The sequence below is a fragment of the Alternaria arbusti genome, assembly GCF_024043155.1.
Source record: "Alternaria arbusti strain BMP 1465 chromosome Unknown scaffold_2, whole genome shotgun sequence".
Classification (NCBI taxonomy): domain Eukaryota; kingdom Fungi; phylum Ascomycota; class Dothideomycetes; order Pleosporales; family Pleosporaceae; genus Alternaria; species Alternaria arbusti.
In genome coordinates, this window is record NW_026249942.1 from 2125693 (window position 1) to 2150661 (window position 24969).

The 24969-nt window shown below is 53.8% G+C and overlaps 6 protein-coding genes across 6 annotated transcripts; 4 read left to right on the forward strand and 2 right to left on the reverse strand.

Moving 5' to 3' along the window:
- Window positions 1-102: 102 nt before the first annotated feature.
- J4E86_002311 (uncharacterized protein) lies at window positions 103-2813 on the reverse strand (the record flags this gene model as incomplete). Its single annotated transcript, XM_051442871.1, has 6 exons — window positions 103-250; window positions 302-1299; window positions 1347-2463; window positions 2517-2547; window positions 2694-2753; window positions 2798-2813. The coding sequence occupies 6 exons, from the start codon at window positions 2811-2813 to the stop codon at window positions 103-105; spliced, it is 2370 nt and encodes a 789-aa protein (XP_051306459.1).
- Window positions 2814-6107: 3294 nt separating this feature from the next.
- On the forward strand, window positions 6108-9864 carry J4E86_002312 (uncharacterized protein; the record flags this gene model as incomplete). The annotated part of the gene is made up of 5 exons (XM_051442872.1): window positions 6108-6755; window positions 6806-9088; window positions 9138-9354; window positions 9409-9679; window positions 9837-9864. 5 exons carry the CDS (start codon window positions 6108-6110, stop codon window positions 9862-9864), a joined length of 3447 nt encoding a protein of 1148 aa, XP_051306460.1.
- A 2966-nt stretch (window positions 9865-12830) lies between these two features.
- J4E86_002313 (uncharacterized protein) lies at window positions 12831-14073 on the forward strand (the record flags this gene model as incomplete). The annotated part of the gene is made up of 3 exons (XM_051442873.1): window positions 12831-12894; window positions 12959-13368; window positions 13420-14073. 3 exons carry the CDS (start codon window positions 12831-12833, stop codon window positions 14071-14073), a joined length of 1128 nt encoding a protein of 375 aa, XP_051306461.1.
- Window positions 14074-18937: 4864 nt separating this feature from the next.
- J4E86_002314 (uncharacterized protein) lies at window positions 18938-19254 on the forward strand (the record flags this gene model as incomplete). The annotated part of the gene is made up of 2 exons (XM_051442874.1): window positions 18938-19051; window positions 19114-19254. The coding sequence occupies 2 exons, from the start codon at window positions 18938-18940 to the stop codon at window positions 19252-19254; spliced, it is 255 nt and encodes an 84-aa protein (XP_051306462.1).
- Window positions 19255-21492: 2238 nt separating this feature from the next.
- J4E86_002315 (uncharacterized protein) lies at window positions 21493-22152 on the reverse strand (the record flags this gene model as incomplete). Its single annotated transcript, XM_051442875.1, has 2 exons — window positions 21493-21570; window positions 21628-22152. The coding sequence occupies 2 exons, from the start codon at window positions 22150-22152 to the stop codon at window positions 21493-21495; spliced, it is 603 nt and encodes a 200-aa protein (XP_051306463.1).
- A 1403-nt stretch (window positions 22153-23555) lies between these two features.
- J4E86_002316 (uncharacterized protein) lies at window positions 23556-24734 on the forward strand (the record flags this gene model as incomplete). Its single annotated transcript, XM_051442876.1, has 1 exon — window positions 23556-24734. The coding sequence occupies one exon, from the start codon at window positions 23556-23558 to the stop codon at window positions 24732-24734; it is 1179 nt and encodes a 392-aa protein (XP_051306464.1).
- Window positions 24735-24969: the final 235 nt, after the last annotated feature.

Below are 24969 nucleotides of genomic sequence, written 5' to 3' on the forward strand. Positions count from 1 at the left end.
GAGAGGACGAAATATAGGAAGAAATCCACAATCTGTAAAAGTGACGCGAGATGGAAACAAGATCGTGGGTGATCGTGACCAGCTGCGGAAGCTGTCTCTCGCTTAGTAGGCCATCTGCATCTCGAGCACTTGGACACCACCAGCAGCCATTGATGGCGTAGCGGATCCAGATCGAGACGACATGGCATCTTCGTAGCCAACAAGTGCTTGCGAATGTAGCTTGAAAGCTTCGCCCATAAGTTTGGTGATGCTAAATATCGTTAGTGCCAGGTTACCAAAAGATAGATAAGCATTTACATACCCCCAAACGACGACCTCGTCGATCATGCTGCCCCATAGTCGCGCGACAGTGGAGCTCAGCTTTGCACCGTAGACATCCACAGAGTCGTCATCAAACAGGTTGCGCAGCTTGTTGTACATGGCTAGCTCCTCCTCGGTGGCTGGCTCTTCGTCGTGCTCCAGGCGGTAGAGCCATAGCGTCAAGATGACCATCAGATCCATGCCCGTAAGTGGATGCTCGATGCTCCAGTTGGTAGCGGAAGTTCGAGCAACCCAGCGTATGCCTTGCACGGCAGCGACCTCGATGCAATCGAAGCATTCTTGGATGACCTTGATCATCTCTGGTGAACGCTGGACCTTGTCGCGGGCATTAGTCATAGCAGCGGCTACTTCGTAGGAGTCGTGATAGCGGAGAGCTTCTTGGATGGACTTGAGATCGACCACGAGTCGGGCCCTGGTATTTCTGTACAGCGCCATGGCGTTGAAAATAAGAGGATGCCCCTTGTGTGGAGCGCTCAGTTGGACAACGACTGTCTCAGGCTCGCAGAGCTCAAGCGATTTCTCCCATGTTTCCAGGGCCAGGCGAAGCTTGTACTCGGTGACTACGTCTTGAAGAGCTTCAGGGCTACGCTTGTGGTACCATACTTCGAGGAACAATGCGTTGATCATGACGCGTGTGGCGAAAGCACTGTAACGAGCAGTCTCGCCTTGGAATAGGTTGTCATGCGCTTGGCGGAACGTGATGATCCTGGAAGCACTCAGGCTCTCGCGCCAGGCTTCGTCATCTGAAACCTCCATGGTCCAGAGCGACTCCGAAGAAGGCAGCTCCAAGGTGTCGAACTCATTGAAACCCATTGCAGGAGTGTGGTTGTAGGTGAGCGTCAGTAGGCCGAAGAAGATGTAGACGGCATAGTAAGTCCGTCGGCATTGCTCGTCGACGACCCATTCTTCGTGGTTTGGCTGAGCGCCATCACGGGCATCAGATCGGAGCTTGAGCTCGTATCGGTTTCCAGCGACCATCTACGATGTATTAGTGGTGATCACGAGCAAGAAGGACATATACGTACATTGGCAAGAAGACTCTTAATCGAACAAGCCCACTCAAGGCCCTTGGGATCGCCACTCCAGCTAGAGAAAATCATGTTGAGCAGGGTGCTTTGCATCGTCCACAAGGGGCATTTGCGGGAACTGAAGTTTTCCTTGTTCTGGAGAAATTGGTTGACTAGGACCTTTGATCCGATGTGCAGCATATAGGCTTGGTCTTGGTCAAAGATGTACAGAGCACCTATCGATAACACAGCAAGCAATAGCGGGGCAGACACCTCGGTGGGGTTGAAGGTGGCGGGGTGCAAGAAAGGCAGATGGTGGTGGAACAGATCGAAGTACGTCTTCAACAGGCGGTTCAGCGTGTTCAGACTAGGCAAGTGGAACGTCTCCAAGAGCGAGTTTTCACTGTCGTACTGCTTGATGTTCTCGTAGATCCTTGCACACTGCTCTTCAGAGTCCAGCTGAGGGGCGCGGGTCATCATCAGAGCCTGATTGGGGCCGGGTGACTTGCGGTAGTCGACTGGTGATACGGGTCCCATCATGGAGGGGTAGGGTGACAGGGCACCAGGGGTACCCAATCCATTGCCGCCGTTCATTGCTGAGAAGGTAGGCGCGAGGCTGTCGCTGCCAGACATGGTGCGCTCCATCAGGGGTGGAAGCTGGTGGGGATGCGAGCCGAGCGCGCTGGCGCTGTTGAAAGCTGAGTGGGTGTTGGGCGACGACTTGGGCTCGGATTGAGGCACCATTGAGTCTCGCCACGGCATCTGCGGAAGCATGTTCTGGCCGGGGGCAGTGTACGGGATGACAGGCTCCATCATTGAGGGGCCCGTGGGCGAGATGACGGGCTCGTTGTGCTCGGGAATCATCTCGGGTTCTTGGCTCGCCATTGCCTTGTGGTGGAAGTCGGTCATCAACATGGCCGCCGCGTTGAGGTCCTCATCCTCGTGCATCGCATCGTTCTCGGCTTCGATGCGCTCGAGTGTCGTCGCGCTCTCGGCCGTGGCTTGTTTCTGTTCGGCTGCCTTGGTGTTCGTTCGGCGCTTCTGCTCGCTGGGGAGGGGCGCGCCACCATCCTTCGCGTGAACGGTGCGGTCGTGTCTTAGGAGGAGATCGCGACGTACGAATGTCGAGCGACACCTAAATTTGAAGTCAGCATATTTCCCATAATGCGTCTGTGTAGGGGAACATACTTGGCACATTTGAACGGTCTCTCTTTGGTGTCTATGTGTCGTCGCAAACGTCAGCTTCAATCTTTCCAACAAACGCGGGGCAGGTAGCAACGACAGTACGCGCGGGGCGAACGCGTAAACAGCTACCCCGCCCAGCGAAGCTCCATCGCGACGGAAAAGACGGGAGTTTTGACCTACGTGAGCGTTCATGTCGCGATCTATGTTCGCTACGGCTGAAAGCGCGGTTGCAAAACTGGCCTGGACGAAGGTCAGTAGATGTTCTCACGTACAGCTCCTCGTACAGGGCGCTGCTGACATTTGTATTTTTTTTCGGGCGCGCCTGTCTTGCGCACGGCGGGCGAAGAGTTTGACGCCATCTCAATGGATGGAATAGTGGCGTTAAATTGTGGTGGTGATGGTCGTGATGGAATCGCTGTGCGCCGCCTCGTTCATCCCGCGTATTGGCGAAAAAGCTGCGAAGGTATGCCGGTGGGAAAAAGAGAGGAAGTCGTAGGCGTCAGCACCGTATGGCTACGCGCGTGATGATGGAAGAATAATGGCTACCGTTGTGACCGAGATAGAGGGGAAGGATGTCAAGTCTCAAGAGAGACCTCAGAAAGGGCGAGGGGCTCGGCCGCCGCGGCGCACAAGCCTCCAAGCCAGCCAGCCTCACACCATACACCTTGCTTGCGGGAACGGATCCATGGATATCACGCTAGTGTATCTAACGCGACTTGTCCAGTGTCTAACATTTATTAATTGCGATGCTTTTGCTGGCTCTGACATGTGTTTGTATAGCTGGCAGCTTTGAGGTTGCCCATGTGGTTATTAGTGACAGGCACCCTGCTACCACCCAAGGTTGCGACTCTTCCAATGTACTCTTGACTATCGCACACCGAGGCCATCAACAACCTCTGATACTGCAATAATAATCCCGAAGTCTTACATTCCGGGGTAACCCTAACCATTAGGCTTCTGGGCCCAGGTGTGCGACATGGCAGCCGCCTGTCCAATGGTTCTCCCACAAGAGCCTCAACGAGCACCCGCTGTCGCTCTCCGTCCGCCAGAGGAAGAGGCGGTAAGAACAAGGTCGAGTTCACTCTTGGAGGAGTAGTGGGCCGCCAGTTATCAGATGCAGGCCATGCAGATGGTGGCTCACCGCCTCACTTCCCACCTAGGGACGCCTGCGCCAGTTCTTTGCAACAGCTTTCAATACCAAACAATCCGTCGCCCCTCCCTCCAGGGCGGCTGGTCTGTGTTGCACGATGACGAAGGGCGCGGGAAAAGGGGTTGCAGAGGGGTAATCACCTTCACAACATGACGCCCAGGATACTTGCAAGTCGTGCCACGAGTAATTTCAAGACGATCGTCGGCTGCCCTCTGGAACTCTATCCATACTTTCGGGCCAGGATCCCGTTCCCCGGACCCACACTGGCATTTAGTCAGGTCCACACCTGCAGTAGACTGCCACGGCTTGCAGAGCTCACACGAACATTCAACGCCGCGAACACGGTGCTTCTTGCGTGTCGACAGACACACCGATTCCACCGACCCGTCTGGCCGAGGTCTTTCGGCTCGGGACAACACCTACACACGATTGAGCTTCCCGTCAGCAGAAAGTGGAAGAGTCCGCTAAATTATGCCCCGCTTGTCTTCGTTCAATCGGGGGAGCGCGTATAATCCTGGACCTTATAGCGTCGGTCGCGGCCTAGCAAACGCTCTTGCTGCCATGACACCTTCTTACCCTCACCGTTCCTGAACACAAGCCACCGCTACACATGCATTCTGCAACCCCTCTAACGGCCCCTCATCGACCACTGTATCAGCGAGGGGCTTTACTTTTCACTGAAACCCCCCGCGCTAGCACGCTTGCCGTAATGCTTTAGAAGCAGATGGTGGTTTCAAGTGGCACTGGATGGCCCTTCCGCGCGCTCACGGACGCGGCAGGGCCGTACTCATCCGCCTACGCCGTCAGGTAATTTCATTTTGATCGAGGCAAACATCTAGCTCATTTCAGTGAAGACGAATGGTGGCTGCAAATTCAAGCCGGTATATTGACGTGCCATCATGCCCAGTCCCATGTGAAAGGTACGCCCTTTCGGCCCTGCAGGACGCAGCAAGTCTGCCATTGGGTTCAGCGGATACTTCGATGACATCTGGACGGCATGTCGCTGCAGCCCCCACGTGCAGCACGGCAGCTATCGCATCCTGCTCTTCGTTTGAGCTTCTCCTTCTACAACGGCACCTCTTCATTTCTCAACAATGCCCATGTCTCGGGAACAGCAAAGATCTTGATCAATTGATGGCTGATCCTCCGGCCCACCAGCCAGTGTCGCAGAACCCAAGAAATGCCTTTTCCGCTTCCACGCGACAAACCAAGCAAGTTTGAGACTGGTATCGGCCACTAAGATCCGCAATAATCATTCCGAGCTTCCATCACACCTTCCACGATAAGATGCGCGTGTCAGTCACCGCTCTCACTCAGATGGTCGAAAGGGCCGCGGAATACAGCGCCGGATGCAGTGATATAGGCATGCTTTTGTAGTATCACGGTGTAGCATTCCCGTGCCTCGGCCACTGCCTGCTGTTCACAGAATTTGGAGGCTCAGACGAGCAGCAGCACAAACAAGCAAAGATCCCCCGCTGAGTTGCGGGGCATCGAGTGACACCCCGTGCAAACGAAATGCGTAGGGACGGTAGATACAAAACGTTACAGGTGGTGCAAGATAGACGGTCGCACAATGCTCGATGCGCCGGCATCCGCCCGCAACGGGAGGGAAGTCCTCGCTATCCTGGAGGACCACGTTTCATAGCGCAAAATCCCGAGAATATGCAACGAGTCAGACAGTGTTCTAGATGACAACTGACTGAAAGTCCACCGTCCCCGCTGCATCGCCAGGCTCTGCGGCGTCAATAGATGTTGCGTACCACAATGAGGGCCCGGTGGGGCCGTATTATCAATGGCATATGTATAGCATACATGGTCGGTGTAGACAGCCACGACAGCCTCGTTGACAGCTGCGGCGTGAACCATGGAAATGTGCCCGCTCAGGGACCATCGCTTACCATCTGGCTACACTGAATAGATGCACAAACGGCTGCAGGTCGGCAGGGCAGATAGATGTGCATGAGAGGGCAATATGTAGCATGTTGGCGGATTCCGAGAATAATCCTCCTGGGACGGGTCCGGGTCTTCTTGACACATTGTTAGCTGCTTTTATCCAACGCCCAACACGTGATCCATGGATGGCACAGCGCGTCCCCACTCCACCGCTGCTCACGACGCCCACCCTGGTGTTGCGTTTCTTTCGCTCGAGCCCATTCTTCTGCTCAACCATAATCACACGAGAGAGCTTGCTACGAGGCTGGATTCGCTGCTCCGGCTCAGCTAAGCGCGAACGTCAGGCTCCTCATTGCCTGGTCCCCCTCTAGTCCAATCAAGCAACCCCCGGCTCTAATACACATCCTCGAAGGCGTAAGCTCAGTCGGCCCACATTGCGACCGCGTCTACTTTAACCCTGGATTGAGCAGAGGGGTACTCGCGCCTGGGCTGTTGTTGCCTCCTCCACCCACACGCCGGTCGCGCCAACAACGTAGACTCGTTACAACGCCATGAGCTTCGGCACCACGGACGCGGGCGGCATGTATGTGCGCGCCCTGTATGACTACCAGGCAGACGACCGCACATCTCTCAGCTTCCGGACGGGCGACATAATACAGGTTATTACCCAGCTCGAGAGCGGCTGGTGGGATGGAGTCATTCACGGTGTCCGCGGCTGGTTCCCGAGCAACTACTGCGCCGTCGTGCAGCGCCCGAGCGAGGACATCGAGAGCGACAGAGACGGCATCGACGCCGACGACGACCACGAAACGCGGTCGACGGGCGGCGGCGAGTTCGACACGTCGGACGGGGAGTCGCTGAGCGGCGGGAACGACACCATCCTGCCCCTCGAGCGCAATAATGTGCCGCACAACAAAGAGGAGGAGGCCGCGTTCTGGATACCCCAGGCGACGCCAGACGGCATGCTGTTCTACTTCAACACCCTGACCGGCGTCAGCACAATGGAGCTGCCCCTCGAGTCGCCTTCTGCGAACGAGAGCGGCCCACGCAACCGCACCGACGTCTTCATCCCCGACATGTCGCGACCGCCAGCTGAGCTGCTCGCGTCAGGCTCCGGCTACCACATGGAGGACACCGACGACGAGACGTCAGCGTCCGACCTGGAAGGGCCCGGCATGAAGGGCTCATTCCGCTCGCGCGTAAGTTTTGCGCTACTCTACGTGGAGCAAGTACTGACACTGTACCACAGCACAGGCAGCGCTTGTCCGATGGTCTCTCCTCGGCAACCTCGATGGAGTCAATGAACGCGGGCTACCCCGGCAGGTCCTACGACCAAAGCGGCATGAGCTTCGCAGCTTCTTCCACCATGCCTCCCACTGGCACCACGGCCACTTCCTTTGCAAACAGCCCAGCTCTTAGCGGGTCGAACGGCACCACGACTCAAACGCGCAAGTTCTACGACGACGTGAACCCGGTTCCTCTCACCTGGAATAGAATGGTGGAGGACATGCGCCGTGCCATAGAGCGCTACAAACAGGCTATCAATAATAGCGACAGGTCTGAGTTTGTGAAGCGCGCCGAGGACGTTTCGGACCACCTGCGGTTACTGCTCGCTGCTGGTTCAGGGACTACAGACAACCACTCCGGCAACCCCTCTATCATATCTACAAATAAGGCCTTGTACCCTCACTTCCGCGAGACCATGTCGCGATTCTCCAAGTTGGTGCTGTCTTCGCATATCGCTGCCTCCGACTTTCCTCCCCCCGATTCCTATTCCAAGTGTCTGAAAGAAGCAGAGGGCGTCCTCAACGGAGTCTTTGGTTTTGTCGAAGTAGCGCGCCAGCAGCGCGGAGAGGAGATTCCCCGTCTCGTGCCTGGATTTGTAGCCGGCAACACCACCGGAGGCAGTTGGCAGAATAACGGAACTGACACCCATGACTCCAACAATTCCATGTACTCTGACCAGGACGACTATGAGCCCTCCGTTGAACCAACTCTCAAGCTTGACTCGCGCGTATTGGAGAGACTGCAGGATGTTAAGCGCTTGATCATTTCCAGTCTCCGGCGATTGGATGAGCAACTGATGGTCAGAGACCCAGTTATATCACATAGGAAACACCAAGCGATAGGTGACCACGTATGCAGTGCCGCAGGAAAGGTGTTGGAGGCGTGCCGACCCTGGATCTCGACCATTGAACAGATCAACCTCGCTTCTCTCGACGCAGATACTCACGGGCAACAACTCAGCGAATTCAGTGTCCAGAAGCAAAAGGCCTACGACGTCGTATCTGAACTCGTGATTGCGTGTCAAGGAGTAGCCGCACCCTTGGGAGACGAGTGGGCGGAACTACGTGGTGATTCACTTGAGGACCGCATCAATGCGGTGCGAGCAGTTGTCCGAGATCTGGAATCGACGTGCACCCAGCAATACGGTCTGTTGCAACAACTTTCGGATACAGTCCCCCTGTCCGACATTGTGAGCCGTGCAGACCCAAGGAGAAACACCGATAGCGAGCTACCAAACCATACCCGAGGGCCATCTGGACAAGAGAGACCTTTGCTTGGCAACATTCCCAAGGCAGACACGTACAGTGCAGGCACACCTCTTGGTGTCGACGAGGGCAAGATCGAGCCAGTACGATCAGCCAACAGCAACAAGAAGCTCAAGGACTTCTTCGGTGAAGTCCCTGTTATTCCACAGCAGGCGATCGAAGAAACCCCCGAGTACTTGAAGCTCGACCATGAGGGCGAAATATCCTATGATCACAAATCCGTACCACCACAGCTGAAGGGTGGTACTTTGGCTGGTCTTGTCGAGCAACTGACGCGTCACGACCGTCTCGATCCAGCTTTCAACAACACCTTCCTGCTTACGTATCGATCATTCACCACGGCTTCTGAGCTATTCGAGATGCTGGTCAAACGATGGAGTATACAACCACCCCATGGACTGGCCAAGGAGGACTATCAACACTGGGTAGACAAGAAACAAAAGCCAATCCGGTTCCGAGTAGTCAACATTCTTAAGAGTTGGTTCGACAATTACTGGATGGAAGGCAATGACGAAGAGGCGCGCATTCTTATCCAGCGGGTGTACAATTTTGCGAAGGATCATGTTGCCACAACAAGCACCCCTGGAGCGGCACCACTGATGACATCGGTGGAGCAAAGGTCTCGCGGCCCGGATATGCCCACGAAGCGCTTAGTCCTCACTTTGAGTGCGCAAACGCCGCAGCCTATTCTGCCCAAACATATGAAGAAGCTCAAGTTCCTGGACATCGACGCAACGGAATTCGCGCGACAACTCACGATTATCGAATCCAGACTATACGGAAAGATTCGCCCGACAGAGTGCTTGAACAAGACATGGCAGAAGAAGCTTGCCCCCGGTGAACCTGATCCGGCCGCAAACGTCAAGGCGCTTATTCTCCACTCCAATCAGTTGACGAACTGGGTCGCACAAATGATTCTTACGCAACAAGACGTCAAGCGCAGAGTGATCGTCATCAAGCACTTTGTCAATGTCGCAGATGTAAGTCAACGAACGCGTGCATGCGACATCCATTGCTAACACCATCCAGAAATGCAGGCAGCTGAACAACTTTTCTACACTAACCTCGATCATCTCAGCGTTAGGAACAGCGCCTATTCACCGCTTGAACAGGACCTGGAGCGCGGTCAACCAGCGCTCCATGGCAACCCTGGAAAGCATGCGCAAGCTCATGGGTAGCACCAAGAATTTTGCGGAGTACCGAGATACGCTCCATCGAGCGAATCCACCCTGTATCCCTTTCTTCGGTATGTACTGCCCCAGCAGCATCCCTGCATCAACCGGCTAATCCATGTTGCCAGGTGTCTATCTCACCGACTTGACCTTCATTGAGGATGGTATCCCATCGCTGATCAAGCGCACAAACCTCATCAACTTCGCAAAGCGCGCCAAAACCGCCGAAGTGATCCGCGACATCCAGCAGTACCAAAACGTGCCATACCCACTACAGCCTGTGCCCGAGCTGCAAGACTACATCCTCACCAACATGCAGTCTGCAGGCGACGTGCACGAGATGTACGAGATGAGTTTGAGCGTCGAGCCACGAGAACGCGAGGACGAAAAGATTGCAAGGTACACTACCTATTTCTCCTTTGATCGTTCCAAAACTGGGCTAGAAGGATAGAGAGAAAAACTCAAATCAAACCCCCGCTTCAAGAGGAGGACACAGCAACAAAGCGGGGATGTGAATGCGTCTTTTGGAGAGAAGATGGGGCTAACGGCGTTTTAGGCTTCTCTCCGAGAGTGGATTCTTGTGATGAGATTGTGACAAATGACGATGATACCCCCTCCGCACGAAACACTAGCATTGTTGTTTCTCATAGGAATCTTTGGAGTATTTTGGTTGTTTTTGGTATTCGGCGTTTGCTTTTCTGGTTTACCCACACCCCTAACGATGGAATGAAACGAGTTGGGCTTTTTGATCTTCACCTTGGTTACTGCCGGCGTAGAGCGAACGCTTCACGCGGGTGCGTATAATTTCCTCCCTCTCTCTCGGGTCTCGCAAGAACCGGTAAGCTCCGCTCATGGGACGGGATATTACGATGGGCGCTTGCGGTTGGGAAAATCTTTCTTGTTCCATAGGTAGCGGAACGGCATGTCTTTTTGTCGCCGGCGCGCATCTGCAGTTCGTAGCTAATTCACACGCGATTACGATTTCTATATTCAACTGTCTGCAAGTCATTGTGGCGAAGACGTCCAGTATCATGACCCACTGTCCCGTATGAAGCATGTTCCTGGACGCTTTCTCGTGTTGTAGCTTGTCCGTTAGTCTAGGGCTCGTGTCTGGTTATTGGACAAGCGGCAAAGGTCGCTCGGCGTTTCTTTCCACCTCGTATCGCCGTCGACCCTGACTCTGACTTCTGCTAGGGTGCCGATCTAACGGAGCGACTCAGACGTAAAAGTGACGGTGAACAAAACACCAGTTCACGATAGGGCTGTCGGGTGGGGATCGTCACTTGTGCTGCCATGAGTTGTTCATTTGTATACTTGTGCGTGTGTGGATGCCATCAGATGGTGAGGCATTCTCCGTCGCTGCTGCCCGGTGTCTCGCCTTGGACTTTACTCTATACTTTCTGCCTTAGCTTCAGAACCTCAGTCTGGGCTTGTATGTTGCCTGGGAGAATACTGAGAGCGTCCGCATCCTCTAATCGTCAGCGTGGGTAGTGCATATTGCAGACACGCGTGGATGAGCACTAGCACTCCACGATGCAACGCAAACTTTGCACCCTGGTGCAAACATGTCAGGCTGCTTTAGTGCTCGCGGATGGATACTCTCGTGTCCCTCATCGGCAGATCATCCTGTGCGGAAATTTCAGATTCCGCGCAGGAATGTTGTCCATCCGACGTGAGCATCGTGACAGATCCAGAGCTAAGGAAGGCTGCTTCCTAATGCGCACCCACTGCAATGGTCAGCGCAACATGGTACCGGGTACACATATCGGAGGTGAGGCAGGCGCTACAGTGACCTCACCCCCGCAACGATCACCGAGGCGCCCAGCGACGGCCTCATGGAATAATTGCCCCAGACTTCCATCCTTCCATGGCATGCGCAGTCGCCATGAGAATTCGGCAGGAGCGTGCCGTCTTAGATATGGCCCAATGCGGTCGTTGCCGAGTGACGCCGGACGAGGATCACCCTCACATCAAATCTGAGGGAGATTACTGACAAGGGAAAGTGGCCAAAAGAACGACAGCCGTTGTGGTAGCATACCCCAGCTTTTGTGTTTCTGGCCTGTCAGAAGACGCGGGCGCACGGTGCAGTGTGCAGCCATCAGGGCTTATGACATAATGCCGAGGTGGACAATGTGATGCCTTGCCAGGACTTGGGATTGTGCGAAGAGGGTGACAAGAGCTTGGGCGGGTTGCTGATGTTGCTGGGCCTTGGTGTTGTGGGCTGTGGGATCCGAGGTCTGCCGGAATGGGGAATAGGGGTGCTGCGTTGCTTTGGCGCCTATCACTTCGGGTGATCAGCAATAAACAAAATCAGATGCACATCTTCTCGTCTATGGATGCGACCAACTTTTCGTTATGAACATGTTGAGCACACGCATCGTCATGGCACCTCGTCAAGCAGAAGGTTGAGATTGTAATCATCGATGCGGCCAGAGCGTCGTACCCCCTGCTGCTCGCTTGATAGCGATGGGTAATTTCTTGCTGCACTCGCAGGCATTGCGTTACCCTGTAATCAGGCGTGCACAGCAACGGCGCGGCAGGGGCGTTTTCTGTGGCCTGCCATACGCTCGCTATTCCCCGAGGCTGTCACTAAGAGCGGAAAAGACTTGAAAGGATGCAGAGGATGCATGGCGCTCGTGAGCTGTTACTCGTCTAAGACGGCCACAGTGGGGGTGCCTGGTCTCTGGAATCTGGAATAGGAGCTTCGCGACGCACGTAGCAAAGCATTCAGGAGGACATTGCGACTACGCTCGCCTGGATATAATCACAAGACATTGTGCTGGGTGCGATCTCGATTGTGACTGGGCAGAATCAAGGCAGTGGCCAATCAAGGAGGGCGAGGTAGTGCGACAGCTGTGGTGAACGCTGGCCAGTCGATGGACTCTGTGGCTCCGAGAGCCTGAGGGGTTTGAGGGATGGTGCATGTGTTATCGCGCCTCCCAGCGTGGGTGACAGCAGCGTTGACGGATGGGCACGGAGGAGGCGCGAATGGAGGCGCGCGGAGATAGTCCTGTCTTCTCACCAGCCGCCTCCAGCGTTCATCGTAGTTCTCCCAGTCAGCCACCACACGTCCCAGCCATAACAGCCAGCTGACCAAAGGCGGTTCCTGCATACGATACGCCAAAGCTACTGACACTCCGCGCTGGAGCAGCAGCTTAGACGTGCGCTACGTCTCTTAGCCTAGACTTGGACCTTCCTGGCGACCCACAAAGTTACCTCGTACATGTTATTTCGGTGGCATTAACGGGCGATCCCTGAGGAAAATAGCGGAGGTGCCCAGACCCCAAGGGCGACGTGAGTGGTTCCTGCGTCCGTAATTGCGCTGCTTTGGGCGTGCGTGCCGGACTTTGCCTTTCTGCACACGAGGGCCCAGCAGTTCATCATCGGCCTCTGCGCTGCCTGCCATCAGCCGTCCGACCTCTTTTACTTTTGGCCGGCTGCACATCAACCACCCGACTCCCGCCTCGCACGCTCTTTACTACTTTTCTTTTCCGTCCGTCGCAAAGGGTTCACCTTTACAGTCACTCGCTTCTAATCTAATCTTCTCAACATGTTGTCCCGCAGTACTTGGGTCGCGACCTCGTCGTTACTACTACTCGCTTTGTCCCGCTTCTGTAAGTCGGCTCCTCGCTTGCGACTCCCAATGTGAACTCGTGCTGACCGGTGAACCTCTTTCAGCCAACGCTGCCTGCGAATGCGGCTACTCGGTTAACAGCACAAGCGACTCGAACTATGCCGTCTTCACAGAGCTCATGGAAAATGACTTTTTACATACTTCGACCGACGACTTGAAAGAGGTTGGCTGGCAGCCGCAGGAATACAATGTTACTTCGACGAACGCTAGAGGGCCTTTTGGAAAGAGCATGGAGTTGACAAACATTGTCACGAACCCGTTCAAGAAGGGCTGGTCTGGTGATGCAGACCATGGCGGTGATGCCGGACTAGAGTTGTGGGTTCGCGGCGACCATCAAGATGGTCTTGTTAGCGGAGCCGAGCTTGTCACGATGCGCAACGACTCTCTACTTGGAAGCTTCCGTGTCGGCATGAAGCTGTCGAACTCCTCGGGAACGTGCGGCGCTTTCTTCTTCGTATGATCCTACACCCTCTTCACCAACCTCAAACGAGACTAACAAGCACAGTACCACAACAACTCGCAAGAAATTGACATGGAATTCCTTTCTCACCAGTTCAACAATTCCCAAGGCGCCGTAAACCTCGTTCTCCAAAGCCCGGAATCCGTTACGCACGGCTACGCTGCTCAAGGAACAAACGGCTTCGAAGTCAAGGCTCTCCCTTTCCGTCCGGACGAACTGTTTCACGAGTACCGTTTCGACTGGACCCCTAACCGCGTCGCCTTCTACGTTGACGGTGTTTTCCTCCACGAGATGACCGAGAACATTCCCACGGAGAGCGGCGGCATCTTCCTGAACCACTGGAGCAACGGTGACCCATCGTGGTCTGCTGGACCCCCGGATCAAGACACCGTCATGACCATCTCGTACATGAAGTCATACTTCAACTCGACCGACACCGAGCGCTCGCAAAACGACTACAAGAAGCGCTGCCCAACATTTGACCCGGCCAAGGTTTGCGCCATCCCCAACCAGATGAGCCCACCGGATCAGAGCAAGGGCCCCGAGGCAGCGAAGACCTATTTCTTCTCGCAAGATGGAGACGATATGACACCCGGCCAAACAACCTATACCGGCAGTGCGACTAGTATATTCGGTGCGCCGTCATTATCAATCGCAGTTTCATTCCTCGTCACACTCCTCAGCTTATCGCTGGCGTAATAGACATAATCGGGATGATTAATACCACTTCCTACCATAAGCGCTTGTTCCCATATCCGGGTTCATGGGCTGGGAACTTTTATGAGCATACGACCACTTCTACAGCGTTCTTGGAGCAATACGACTACTGCAGTCCGATTTGCACTTTTCACTTCGACTTCTACACGGGCCCGTCTTCGCACCGCCTAACACCCTTTCTTTGATTCAGCAACATACTCATGGCGCAGCACCGCCTATAGTGTCTTTACCCTTTTATATTTTCTCTTCTTGTATATACCCTTCGCACGGGGTTCTGCGCAGTCAGCCCGTTTGCCCACGCCTTCTGCCCTGGTCCAGCAGCGGCTCCTTCTCTACCTCGGCCCTTTCTGGCAGAGATTTTACTTATTGTATCGGAGTGCACTCCGTCGGAAGCTGTTGTTCCACAGCCGTCCTTTCGGCCCTCATACCCCCATGCCGCATACCATCGCGTCGCCTGTTTTTGCATTGGAAAGAGAAAAGAACCGGAAGATACCATCTTAGACCATTATGCGTCGATATATCCTAGCCTATGGCTACTGCCATAAGAAAATTAAACAATTCAACTTAATTTTTGCTCTTGCAGTCGTTCGTCTCATCTCATTTCTGACACGCACTTTAGGATGAGAAAGGGTGTTGCCCTGCATCTCATCAATTGCAGAGATCCCAGTTTGCAACAACTGTACCTTGCATACGCGCAAGAACTACTCAGCTAGCATCGGAGTCGCGATGGCTGATATCCTGCTCAGTGGAGCTGGTCGGGCTACGACCAACGGAGCCTCACTCCGGAAGCGTCGGAAGACCCTCCACCGCGTCTCGACCAGTCCACGACCAACAACGCCAATCAGACGCGCTATGCAAGCCTATCGAAATCTTGCCCTGCTGTCGGGACGCGTCCGCGACTTAGTTGTCAGAGAACATGTTCGCGGCATGTAGCTCATCCGACGAGCTTGCCAGAATTGCCTGAAGATCCTGCACCTCAACTCGACGCGAGTCTCAAACTACGACTATAGACTGAACCTACGAGGCCCGGGAAACCTCCCACTGCGACCGCTAAACTCTCCCCGGTGTGTTGTTTTGCACTTGCACGTTGACGCGCGGTCTAGTGCCGTACCCGCGCCAAATTTCTGCTGTGGCGTCTGCCGGTGCGTTTCGGTACTTGGGGTTAGCTGCACAGCTCAGTGACGTAATGGGCCTGTAACTCGGCGCCGTTGCACACCGGCAATTTGGACTCTAATGTTGGTGGAGCGGCGGTTGCTGAAGACGGCCCAGGTACTCCCGTGATAGTGGGGCTGCGAGTCTATTGGGAGCTGAGAGTGGCGAGGAAATGCTTTCACACTTCGTCGTGAGATGACACGATGTTGAGCTCGTTGTGACACCTATCGAGATAGGTCGCTACCACCGGAGAGCTTTTGGAGACAGTTGATTTCTTCTTGTCTTCCTTACTCTCACGCGTTCTTTATCATCGCTCCCTTGGCTACCAGACGCTGCATCGGATCCCCTCCTGCTCTGCATGGAGCTTGTGTTTGCGCGCACCCCCTGCGTTGCTCAATCTCTTGCAGAAACCCAAGCTTCTGTGTAGCGGCAATTTTGCTCTCTTTGGGGTACACTATCGAGCGGGAGAAGGCTTGTTCTTATTTGGCATTGCATTAGCGTTCGCCGGTGGTGCGATGAACCAGGTCGGCGAGACCGTGTTGTCAAGACGACCTCCGACTTCGATTGCGGCTTGCATAGCCACATTGCGCTCTCGAATTACATGCATGGAACTAGTCTTAGCTGTTTCTGAGATCCGTTAACGGCTGTTTCCAGGACCGACGACTTCAGTACACAGTGAATGCTAGCCCAAGGACTGCATCGCGGATAGGGTGTATGGACACAATGCAAGAATAGGGACTCGTAAGTATGTTTTCAGTCGCATGAGCTTTCAGGTATGCCCAACGACCCGCAGCGTAAACGATGCTCAGGTGTCAAATAACGCCGTGAGATCGATCCGGTAAGTTAGAGCCATCTCCAAAGTCGTACCGTGGCAATGAAGCAGGAGCTACACCTTCCTGTAATGCATAACGGCAGTCGTGATGGAGATACTGGCAGTTGCTTTCTATCCGCAAGGAGAGCCGCTCCTGCTGTTCTGGTTCAGGGTCCAGTCGCTGCATCTGTATCCTTATCGCGAGGTATCAACACTGCAGCTTTTCAACCACACTCTTTTCTGCACGTCTACACTCTTTTTGGCTTCAGCAGCTCGCGCGCGTCTCTAGCCTTTCGAATTTTGGCTTTTGGCTCTTTTGGCTTGTTCAGATTTTACCTGTTGATTTCCACTGTGCAGTACGATACATATCAAATTCCAAGCGGCATTGCAACATTCTCCCAACTTCGACGCGAGCAACTGCAGCGGTTTTCTTACGTGAAGCTCGACACCGAGATATCGTCCCATCTGCCGGTCGGTCTGTCAGCTTTCGAGGTTGGGCTTTGGTTCTTCAGTCTCAAACTCTCACATTTGACAACAGCAGCCGAGCGTCCTTCTCTCGCCTCTCGGCACCGGTCGGGATGCGCGTCCAAGACTCCTACGTCCTTCTTTTGTCGGCAATCGTGAGCGGTAGACTCTTCGCCGAGTCTGAGTATCTGCCAGATGTAGAGGAGACTACGACAACAATAGGCGCGAGCCCAGCTTTGGTCCCTACATCGGGTTCGCCTACTGTGACATCTATCGCTGGCGTGGACGGCATTGAGTAACTTCCCAGTATGGAGATTGTGATGTGATAGGGTACTAACGATTGTATAGGCTTCGTCAAGGACCCGGAATTGCTCCAGTCGAGGGCGCCCCTGCGCCTATTCAGCAACCACCAGCCACTATTACAGCGATACCAGCTGCAGAACCTGCCCCAGCTCTTCCTGTCGATCCTGCACTTCTGGTGCCTGCATTACCTGCACCTGTGGCTATACCTGCTCCCGCTGTCGATCCTGTCGTCAATCCTATACCACCACCAGCTCTTGCACCTCCCGTCAATGCCATCGCGCCGGCAGCTCCATCCATTAATGTTGCCGGAACTGCAGGCGCAGATGTTACGCGATTGGCCAAACCATTCAGCAACGTACCCTTTTACACCGTGGTGTGGGCTGAGACATGGATCGGCGGGACATATTCCACTTGGTGGCCATACACTATATCGCTGGACTTCAAACCTGTTCAGACGAACGCCCCACTTCCAGGCGTAGGATCGATCGGTATGGGTACGCTTACTGGTAAGACAGGAGTGACGCGGACGATCGTGGTGAACGCTGCACCTACACAAGGAGTAGGCTGGGCCAAGGGCCTTGCTGCAGCTGTTGGAGTTGGCATAGCGGGTATGGCTGTATGATGACAAGTGATGTGCAGATGAGGGCCTGGTAATTTATGGAAGAAAGAGTTAGATTTCATTCCAGCTGCAGATTTGGATCTGGACATACTAGTTGTCATATATGGCACTTGAACGACTTACGATGCACGTATATTACGCGAATTATGATAGCGAAACGATGAACATGACAAGAAGTGATTGGAGATGAATGTTTGACGATAACGAAAAGCTGTGAAGCCAGTGCGAAGATCCCCATCATGCTAGGAACAAGAAGACAATGCAATTATGAGGATATATTCATATAGAAGTTGTCCAGCACCGCCAAAGCCGATAATCTCTGAGCTCGCCATACGTTTTCCAACTTCTTATCTTAATCGTCTTTTCCCCTGCATCCCTGTTACGCCCCCGAAAATTCCATGATGAACTTAGTCGTTGCATGCATGGCGGCCCTGGGCGGTGAAGAAGCTCACGTCGGAGTGTTTTCCTCCAGCATTGCAGGGCTTGTCGTCCTCAAACAGCGGCGCGACGTTCAAGCAAGATCTGGTGCAGCCGCCATTGTTATCCTAAAGTTTTGGTCAGTCCCGTGTCTCTCTTCCTAAGGAGTTCGAGGCACGTACAGCGACACAGCAATGGGAGCCGTCCTGGTACAAGCACTGGCAGTAGATAGAGGCCTGGGTACCTACGGCCATGGTAAGGAGGAGGCCGAAGACGGCGGAGAGGCGGACCATCTTGATGTTGATCTGGAAGAAGATGGAGATTGGTTGATTTGGAGTCGAGTGGACGGATGAAGTGGACGAGTCTAGGTACTTTATAGAATCCAAGACATCTAGTGGTCAGAACGAATGTATTGACTGAGCGAATCCTGGATCAATGAGCCAGTCTATCTTGCAGGTGACTGCGGTGAAATCAAGTGTCACGGTCATCGCCATTGTTTCCCTGACACTTGAGGGCCGAGCAGAATACGACCTCAGGGGTGTTCTGATTAGACGAAGCCATGCGATGAACACGGTACCTGACACGCGAAGCCCGAGTACACCTCGTATACCATAACCACGTGTTGAGGACCAAGTCCTATCTTGGCTTAGAAAGACAAGCTCAGCTAAGCTAAGGGGTCCAGTGCCTGGGCCACTGCTAATGGCCACCGAAGTATCGTCGAAAGATGTACCGATGAGGCTTAAGATCTTCTCTGTTCTTTGCGATTTGCGGTGTGTAAAGAACAGTATGGGGAAGCAAGCCGAGATTGGTACCTAGTTGAGCAGGTAGTAGAAGGTCCGAAAGAGATACACGAGAAGGTCCGAAAACAGACCAATCAATCCGCTTTACCCGTGTTGCTATCACGATACTAACGAAATGCTTCGCCTTCAGGACAATGTGATAGATGCAGGAGAACATGTTAAAAAGGCAGGTGATTTCGCCTCTGCAGTGAAGATATCACAGCAACCAGCAATACTTCTCTCACCACTTCAACACCCAACCCTACTTCATCTCACCCACTCTCTTCTCAATCCGTCACCATGGTCCGCCTTCTCTCCGTCGCCGCGGTCTTCTTCACGATCGTGTTCGGAGCTCAAGCTTCCCACATCTGCCAATGTCTCTTCCAGGATGGCTCGCACTGCTGCGCCAGTGTCGTGAGTCTCTCAAAGTTCTTGAATATGAAGATTGAGCTAATTGCGGCCTCGCTCCTTTACAGAACAACTTTGGTGCTGCGGAAGACTGCCAGGTTGTCTGCGTGGACAAGAAGCGTAACAAGGACGGCGCAGCCTGCAACGCTGGCGGCAAGTGGTCCAGCGTTGGCGGCTTCACCGTTCAGTTCCGCGAGCCATGCCAGTAAATCGTCTCTGGCAGAACAGCCGTACTTGGCGCCAAATAACAATGCTGTTGAAGGCATGGTGGAGACGTGTGGATCATGATGGGAGACGGCGGCTTGAGCGTGATGAACTGAGAGTGGAGCGTATGGTCCTTGTGGATCGTCCGAGTCGGCTGGGGAGAAGGCCGGCTCTACTAGAATAATATGTCTGTATCGTCAATGTAACACCGTTCTCATCAATTGCAATCCCAACCACGTGCAGAGATAGGTGTCTGAGCCCAACGTGCTAAGTTTTCATTGTTTTCACTGTGTTGGTCGATGCCAGTTTTGGAGCAAAGGAGTGATGGGTGATGAGGATACGACACTTTTAGTAATCACGGCGGCGGTTAGTGCCTCCACGTGACGCCTGCTGCGGCGGTAATCCCCCGCGGGCGGGGTTAGCATGCCAACGCGTTGTTCCCACCTGGGCAAGACCGAAGCGCCAACTCAACTTTGCGCTCTGCCTGTGCGATACACGTACTCTGTAAATATGGAGGCGTTGGACTATTGCCTCAGAGAATTCATCGTGCGATGGGTGTAACAGCCAAAGAGACAATTACACAGGTCAACAAATGGCGGTGGGGTGATACCCCATGTATGTGGCGCGACTTTCACGCTACTCGCAGACGATCTTGCCCTTTTCGGACCGAGGCTTGGAATCTTAACGTGACGGCGAGCAGACATCGATGCTGACGATAAGGTGATTGAGAACGATATCACGCACGAACTGCTTTGTATAGGGATTGAATTGATCCGACAGTGTTGTATAACATAGTTCCAAGCTTATCATCATTGACTGTCGGACCTCCGTCAGCAACAACTCCCCGAGTCAGCATCACCCGATCGGAACAAAGACAAATCAAGATACCAGCAACGAACAGCATACCGTCATAGGATCTTGAAGGAATATATATTGACTAGTAACCAAACGATTTGACCCACCAGAGCTGCAAATTGCGAGTGGTCAACCTCGGAATACATCAACGACGACGGTTAAGCACTGCTATCGATCGACCATCTCCAATTCATCGCTAGTCTAGACGAAGAAGGGAGCAAAAGTGCCAAAAATGGCAACAGCGTACTACTTCGCAGCCCATTTCAACATGCCCAGAATGCATGCGACCGATGATGCATCGCCATTTCCTGCAAGCACGCCGAATACCACCTCAACATTCTCCTTCATCCCAGTTACGCACGAACCAGTACAGACCCAGCCTCTTGTTCCAATGGTACAAGAAACAACCACAAGGGAAAGAGGCGCAACAAACCCACAGCCAACCTCAATCCTCTTTCGTCTACCAGCAGAACTCCGAAACCAGATCTACGAGGAGCTACTCTGTCCGAACACACCACACCACAAAGGTCTCGCTACATACTCCACGCCATCTAGACCTCCAACGGTCTTTCCAGCCATCCTCCGCACATGTCGCAAGATCAACGAAGAAGCCCAGGATCTCTTATACACAACACACGTCTTCCACGCCCACCGTTCCCTCCTCACCGCCCTACCACATCTGACCTTACCCGAGAAGCCAATCTTGTCTCCAACCAACATTGCGAAGATCACGCGCTGGCAGCTTGAACTACGTCTGGATACCGATCCCCGGTTTACCAGTAGTCAAGCTACGGCTGCGTTCTCCGGTGCGGAGTTTCTCCAGGTTAAGGTTTGGCAGAGTATGTTTGATGGGGCGGACAATTCGGTCTTGAAACTGTTTACTGGGGTTAGGGGTGTGGGTGTTGCAAAGGTTACGGGGTGTGATGATGAGAGGTTGGCGAGGTGGTTGGAGAAGCGGATGATGATGCCGGCTGAGGAAGAAGAGAGCAGGGAAGGGGGATGTTGTCGGTGTGGAAAGAAGGCAGATGAGGAGATGGAGTGGTTTGGTGTGACTAGAGATGCTTGGACGTTCGGAAACAGGTAGGGAGGAGGATAGCGTTGAGTTGACTTCCGATTGTAGTTTAGATTATTTTCCGTTTCTAGAGTTTGTAATGCTGGCATCACCCAATCAGACCGATGGAATTAGACTATTGTAGTTTCAAAATGGAATGAATTCAGTTTCAATGGTCTTTACACCTTTCACATTGGATGTGACTATCATTCTTTTTGGATGGGTATCAAGTATAGGAGAATCGAAGTGATCACAAAAGAAATTCCAGAGTCTTGCTCTGATCAGATGAGCAGCATATCGAATGCTGACACAGAGCCCTACGTTGGATCACAGTGATCTAGCGTAGCTCTTCCCTCTCATTCTCTTCGTCGTCCTCAATTTTGGCGCAAGGGAACGCGCACTCCATTGACCGTTGCTGCAAATGATTGTTAGCAATGTGGTCCTCGTATGTGAACCTCCAGGAATAACATACCCTGCTTCCATTCCCACTCTCCGCCCAGGAACCGGTGTTACACCACGCTTCGGGGTGCAACTTCTTGCTCCCGCCCTCGGTCGCCCATTTCAGCCCATCGTACTCAAAGACCAGCGCATCTTCTCCATCGGAGCCGTAGATGGTCAACTTGGTGTCATCCACCAGTCCATCGATCTCGAAGATCTGCGTCGCAGAGACCTTCACATATGAGTTGCGCTCCGCCCGGGGTCTCGAAGAAGCGAGATCGATGGTGATTCCGTTCATGTGGTCTTCCAAGCTATCGACTTGGACGTAGTTGATCTTGCCATCGCTTGTCGAGGCTGGTCGGGCAGCGGTCATGAGTTGCTTATGGAAGAGGGTGAAGCTACATTTGTCGGCCAGCGATGTAGCGGACGACGATAGCAATGACTGTGCATCACCGCGGGGGAGAATGCGCGGGGGTTGAGGAGGAAGGACGCGCGCTGCGCATAGTGAGGGCGCGAGGAAGAGAGCCGAAGAGAGGATGGCAAAGGTGTTGGTATGCATCTTGAAGACCTGCTTGCGAATGCTTCTGGTAGTGTTGGGTATTTGTTTCGATGAAGAAGAAGTAGAGTTGATGACGCAGTCAGTCAAGTGAGACAAAGACGAGCGGATAACCGGATCCAAGACCAGCTGAAAGATGCAAGGGAGAGTGAATGCAGGTACAGGACGCGCTGACGAGCAGGTACTGTTGTACCTTATTAAAGAGTAGAGAGATTTCGTTCCAGGGTAACTACGCCGGACTACCCGCCCTTCACCCTGTCTATCTGTTCATCGCTACTATATTGGTGTGGCGATCCCGCTTGAGTACTCGGACCATGCGGCGGTTGTGCAAGGCTGATATATGCGGGGTTGCGGCACGGTGGCTCAAATAGAGTGCTCTGGCGGCAACGTCAGCGGCAAGCATCCACCCTGTGCAATGAGATGCATCGTAGAGCCGCAAGGAATGTGGGGGTCTGCAAAGAATGTGAATTCATGAGGGCGGCGCGAGTTATTGCGCTGGGCAACGTTGCGTGAGATGGGCGGTGCTCGAGGGTCGAGGGGCCCAGGAAATTGGGAGCGGCGCAATGAAGTCATGATCGTCGTAGAGATGGCCTTAACATCCTCGAGGCATGCGCATCTTCAAGATGATAGCAGAGGAAGACGAAGATACGTCATATGCATACTGGCTTGAGCTCTTGACTTCGCTGTTTCAAGTCTCTGATGTTTCCTATCCACAACGAAGATCCCTCGTTCTCCAAGAGACTGCAACGTTGTTGCCTCCTTGGTCCAATGTCACTGCGCAGGAAAGCATCTGCATATCCACGGCCACATCACTTCAGAGCTCAGCAAAATCAACATCGTGCGCGCGTGGATGCATTGGCTTGGCCTCCGCGTGTTAAACGCCCTGGTGAGTGCTCTGGAGATTAGCGAAAGAAGGCTGGCAAAGATACCTACGACTGATGCAAACAAGTCGCTGCGTCGCTTGGAAGGAATCTATGTCAGTACGTTAGCCAGTTCGAAGCTTCTGTGATCACCCCGGCGATAGCCATTGAATGCTGTAGGTAAATTTTGTTTTCAATACGGCTTTCGAGACAAAGCAAGGATATTTGGGTTAGCATGGCCTCTTGTCGCAGTGTTGGGCAAGGGTTCAGATACAGGCGAGCATTGAGGGCAGCGTCCGTCCCATCTTCATACATCTTTTTGAACAAAGCATAAGTCTTCGAGGTCGGTGAATATGTGCCCAGGTGCGCAACAGGCGCGTACAAATTCAGGGTCCATGGTGTTGGACGTGCGCAGGGGGAGAAAGGGCAATTTCGGGATGCCGAATCGGTAGTCGTGGGGCCGAGCGTCTCGAAGTCTGACGTTGAGCACACAAGTGGAATTCGTCATTCTTCTCAACTAACTCACAGCCAAACATCGCCGTCGCAATGTCGCGCCCCTGCCAGCAACGGCGCGCCAGTGCGGCTGCCAACCGGAAATCCAGAGGGTCCAAGCCAACCGGTCCGCCCCCGATAAGACACAAAGCACGCCAAAAGGCAATACACAACGCTCGACGTAGCGAGCGCGGCGGAGCACGTGGCGGGCGTGGTGGAGGCCGCGGAGGAGGTGGAGGAGGCAGTGGTGGCGCCGGACGGGGTGGGCGAGGAGGCGGACGTGGCGGACGTTTTGCGCAGAAGAATGGCAGGAACGAATCGGGCCAAGACTTCATACCTCTATGCTCTGGTGGCAACAACTTCGAAGCCCTCTACAGGTCCTCACGCAACGACGACTTTGATCTCGATATGGACGGCGACAGTTCCGACTCAGACGAATTCGGCCATGAGTTGCTCGACGACGACATGTATGAGGCCGAGGATATCGAGATCAACGTGCAGGCGCCACTGCCCACGACCGGTCGGGGAAGACAACCACGAGCGCAGATAATGTTTACCGAGGCAGCCGCGGTCGCAGTATACAGGCAGCTCTATCTGCGCGATTACCCACTCAGTACCTCAACTACGCGAGTGCGCTACGGTCTCTACCAGGAGGATACCTCTGCCGATTCGGCCGCATACATCTCCCTCGCACCATCCACAGCGTCTCGGCGATCGAGCGTCATCAGCATCAGCAGCGACACAAGCGAAGAGTCCACAGATGGGCCGACAACACCGGAGGACAATCCGGCACGCGACTACGTCTTCACGTTCGGCATGCACAGGGGCGAGCGGTTCACCGATGTGAACGAAAACTACCTCAGAATGATCGGTGGTCAGCTATACAAATACAGGGACAAGCATGCGGGCCTTTTGGAGGCATTCGAGTACCACAGGCCGGGGCAGGCACGTCTTCGGCCAGACCAGACTCAAACCCAACAGACACAAGCTCAGCTATCGCAGCCACGACAGCCTCCCACACGGAACGCACAAGGGTCTCGATCGAACGCTCTTTCGGCATCAGACACATGGAGATTCCACAAAGGCATTCATCTAGGAAAGCGACTCCATGACGTACCTGAAAACTATATACGAACGCTAGAGGGCAATCCCTTGGTCAGAGACGCCTGGCCTGGCTTCAGACAAGCACTCCAGGACTTCAATGCCAAGACTGGTAGAAAAGGTCGGGTTTGATCACACGACAGCCGTACAATAGCTGCCCTCACGTGGTTGCGCCTTCTACGAGCGTTTGTTGGTGGTCCAAGCGGCAATTTTGGGACTCACCTCATCTGGGCGACCTACAACTTGCAGAACCATCGCAACTCACTGCGACTGCGACCTCTTGGTCTGAACTGTCTGAATGCGCGGGCTTTCTTCGTACTACACACTATAACGTCTGACCCATAACGATACTGCACCTCGCTTCACC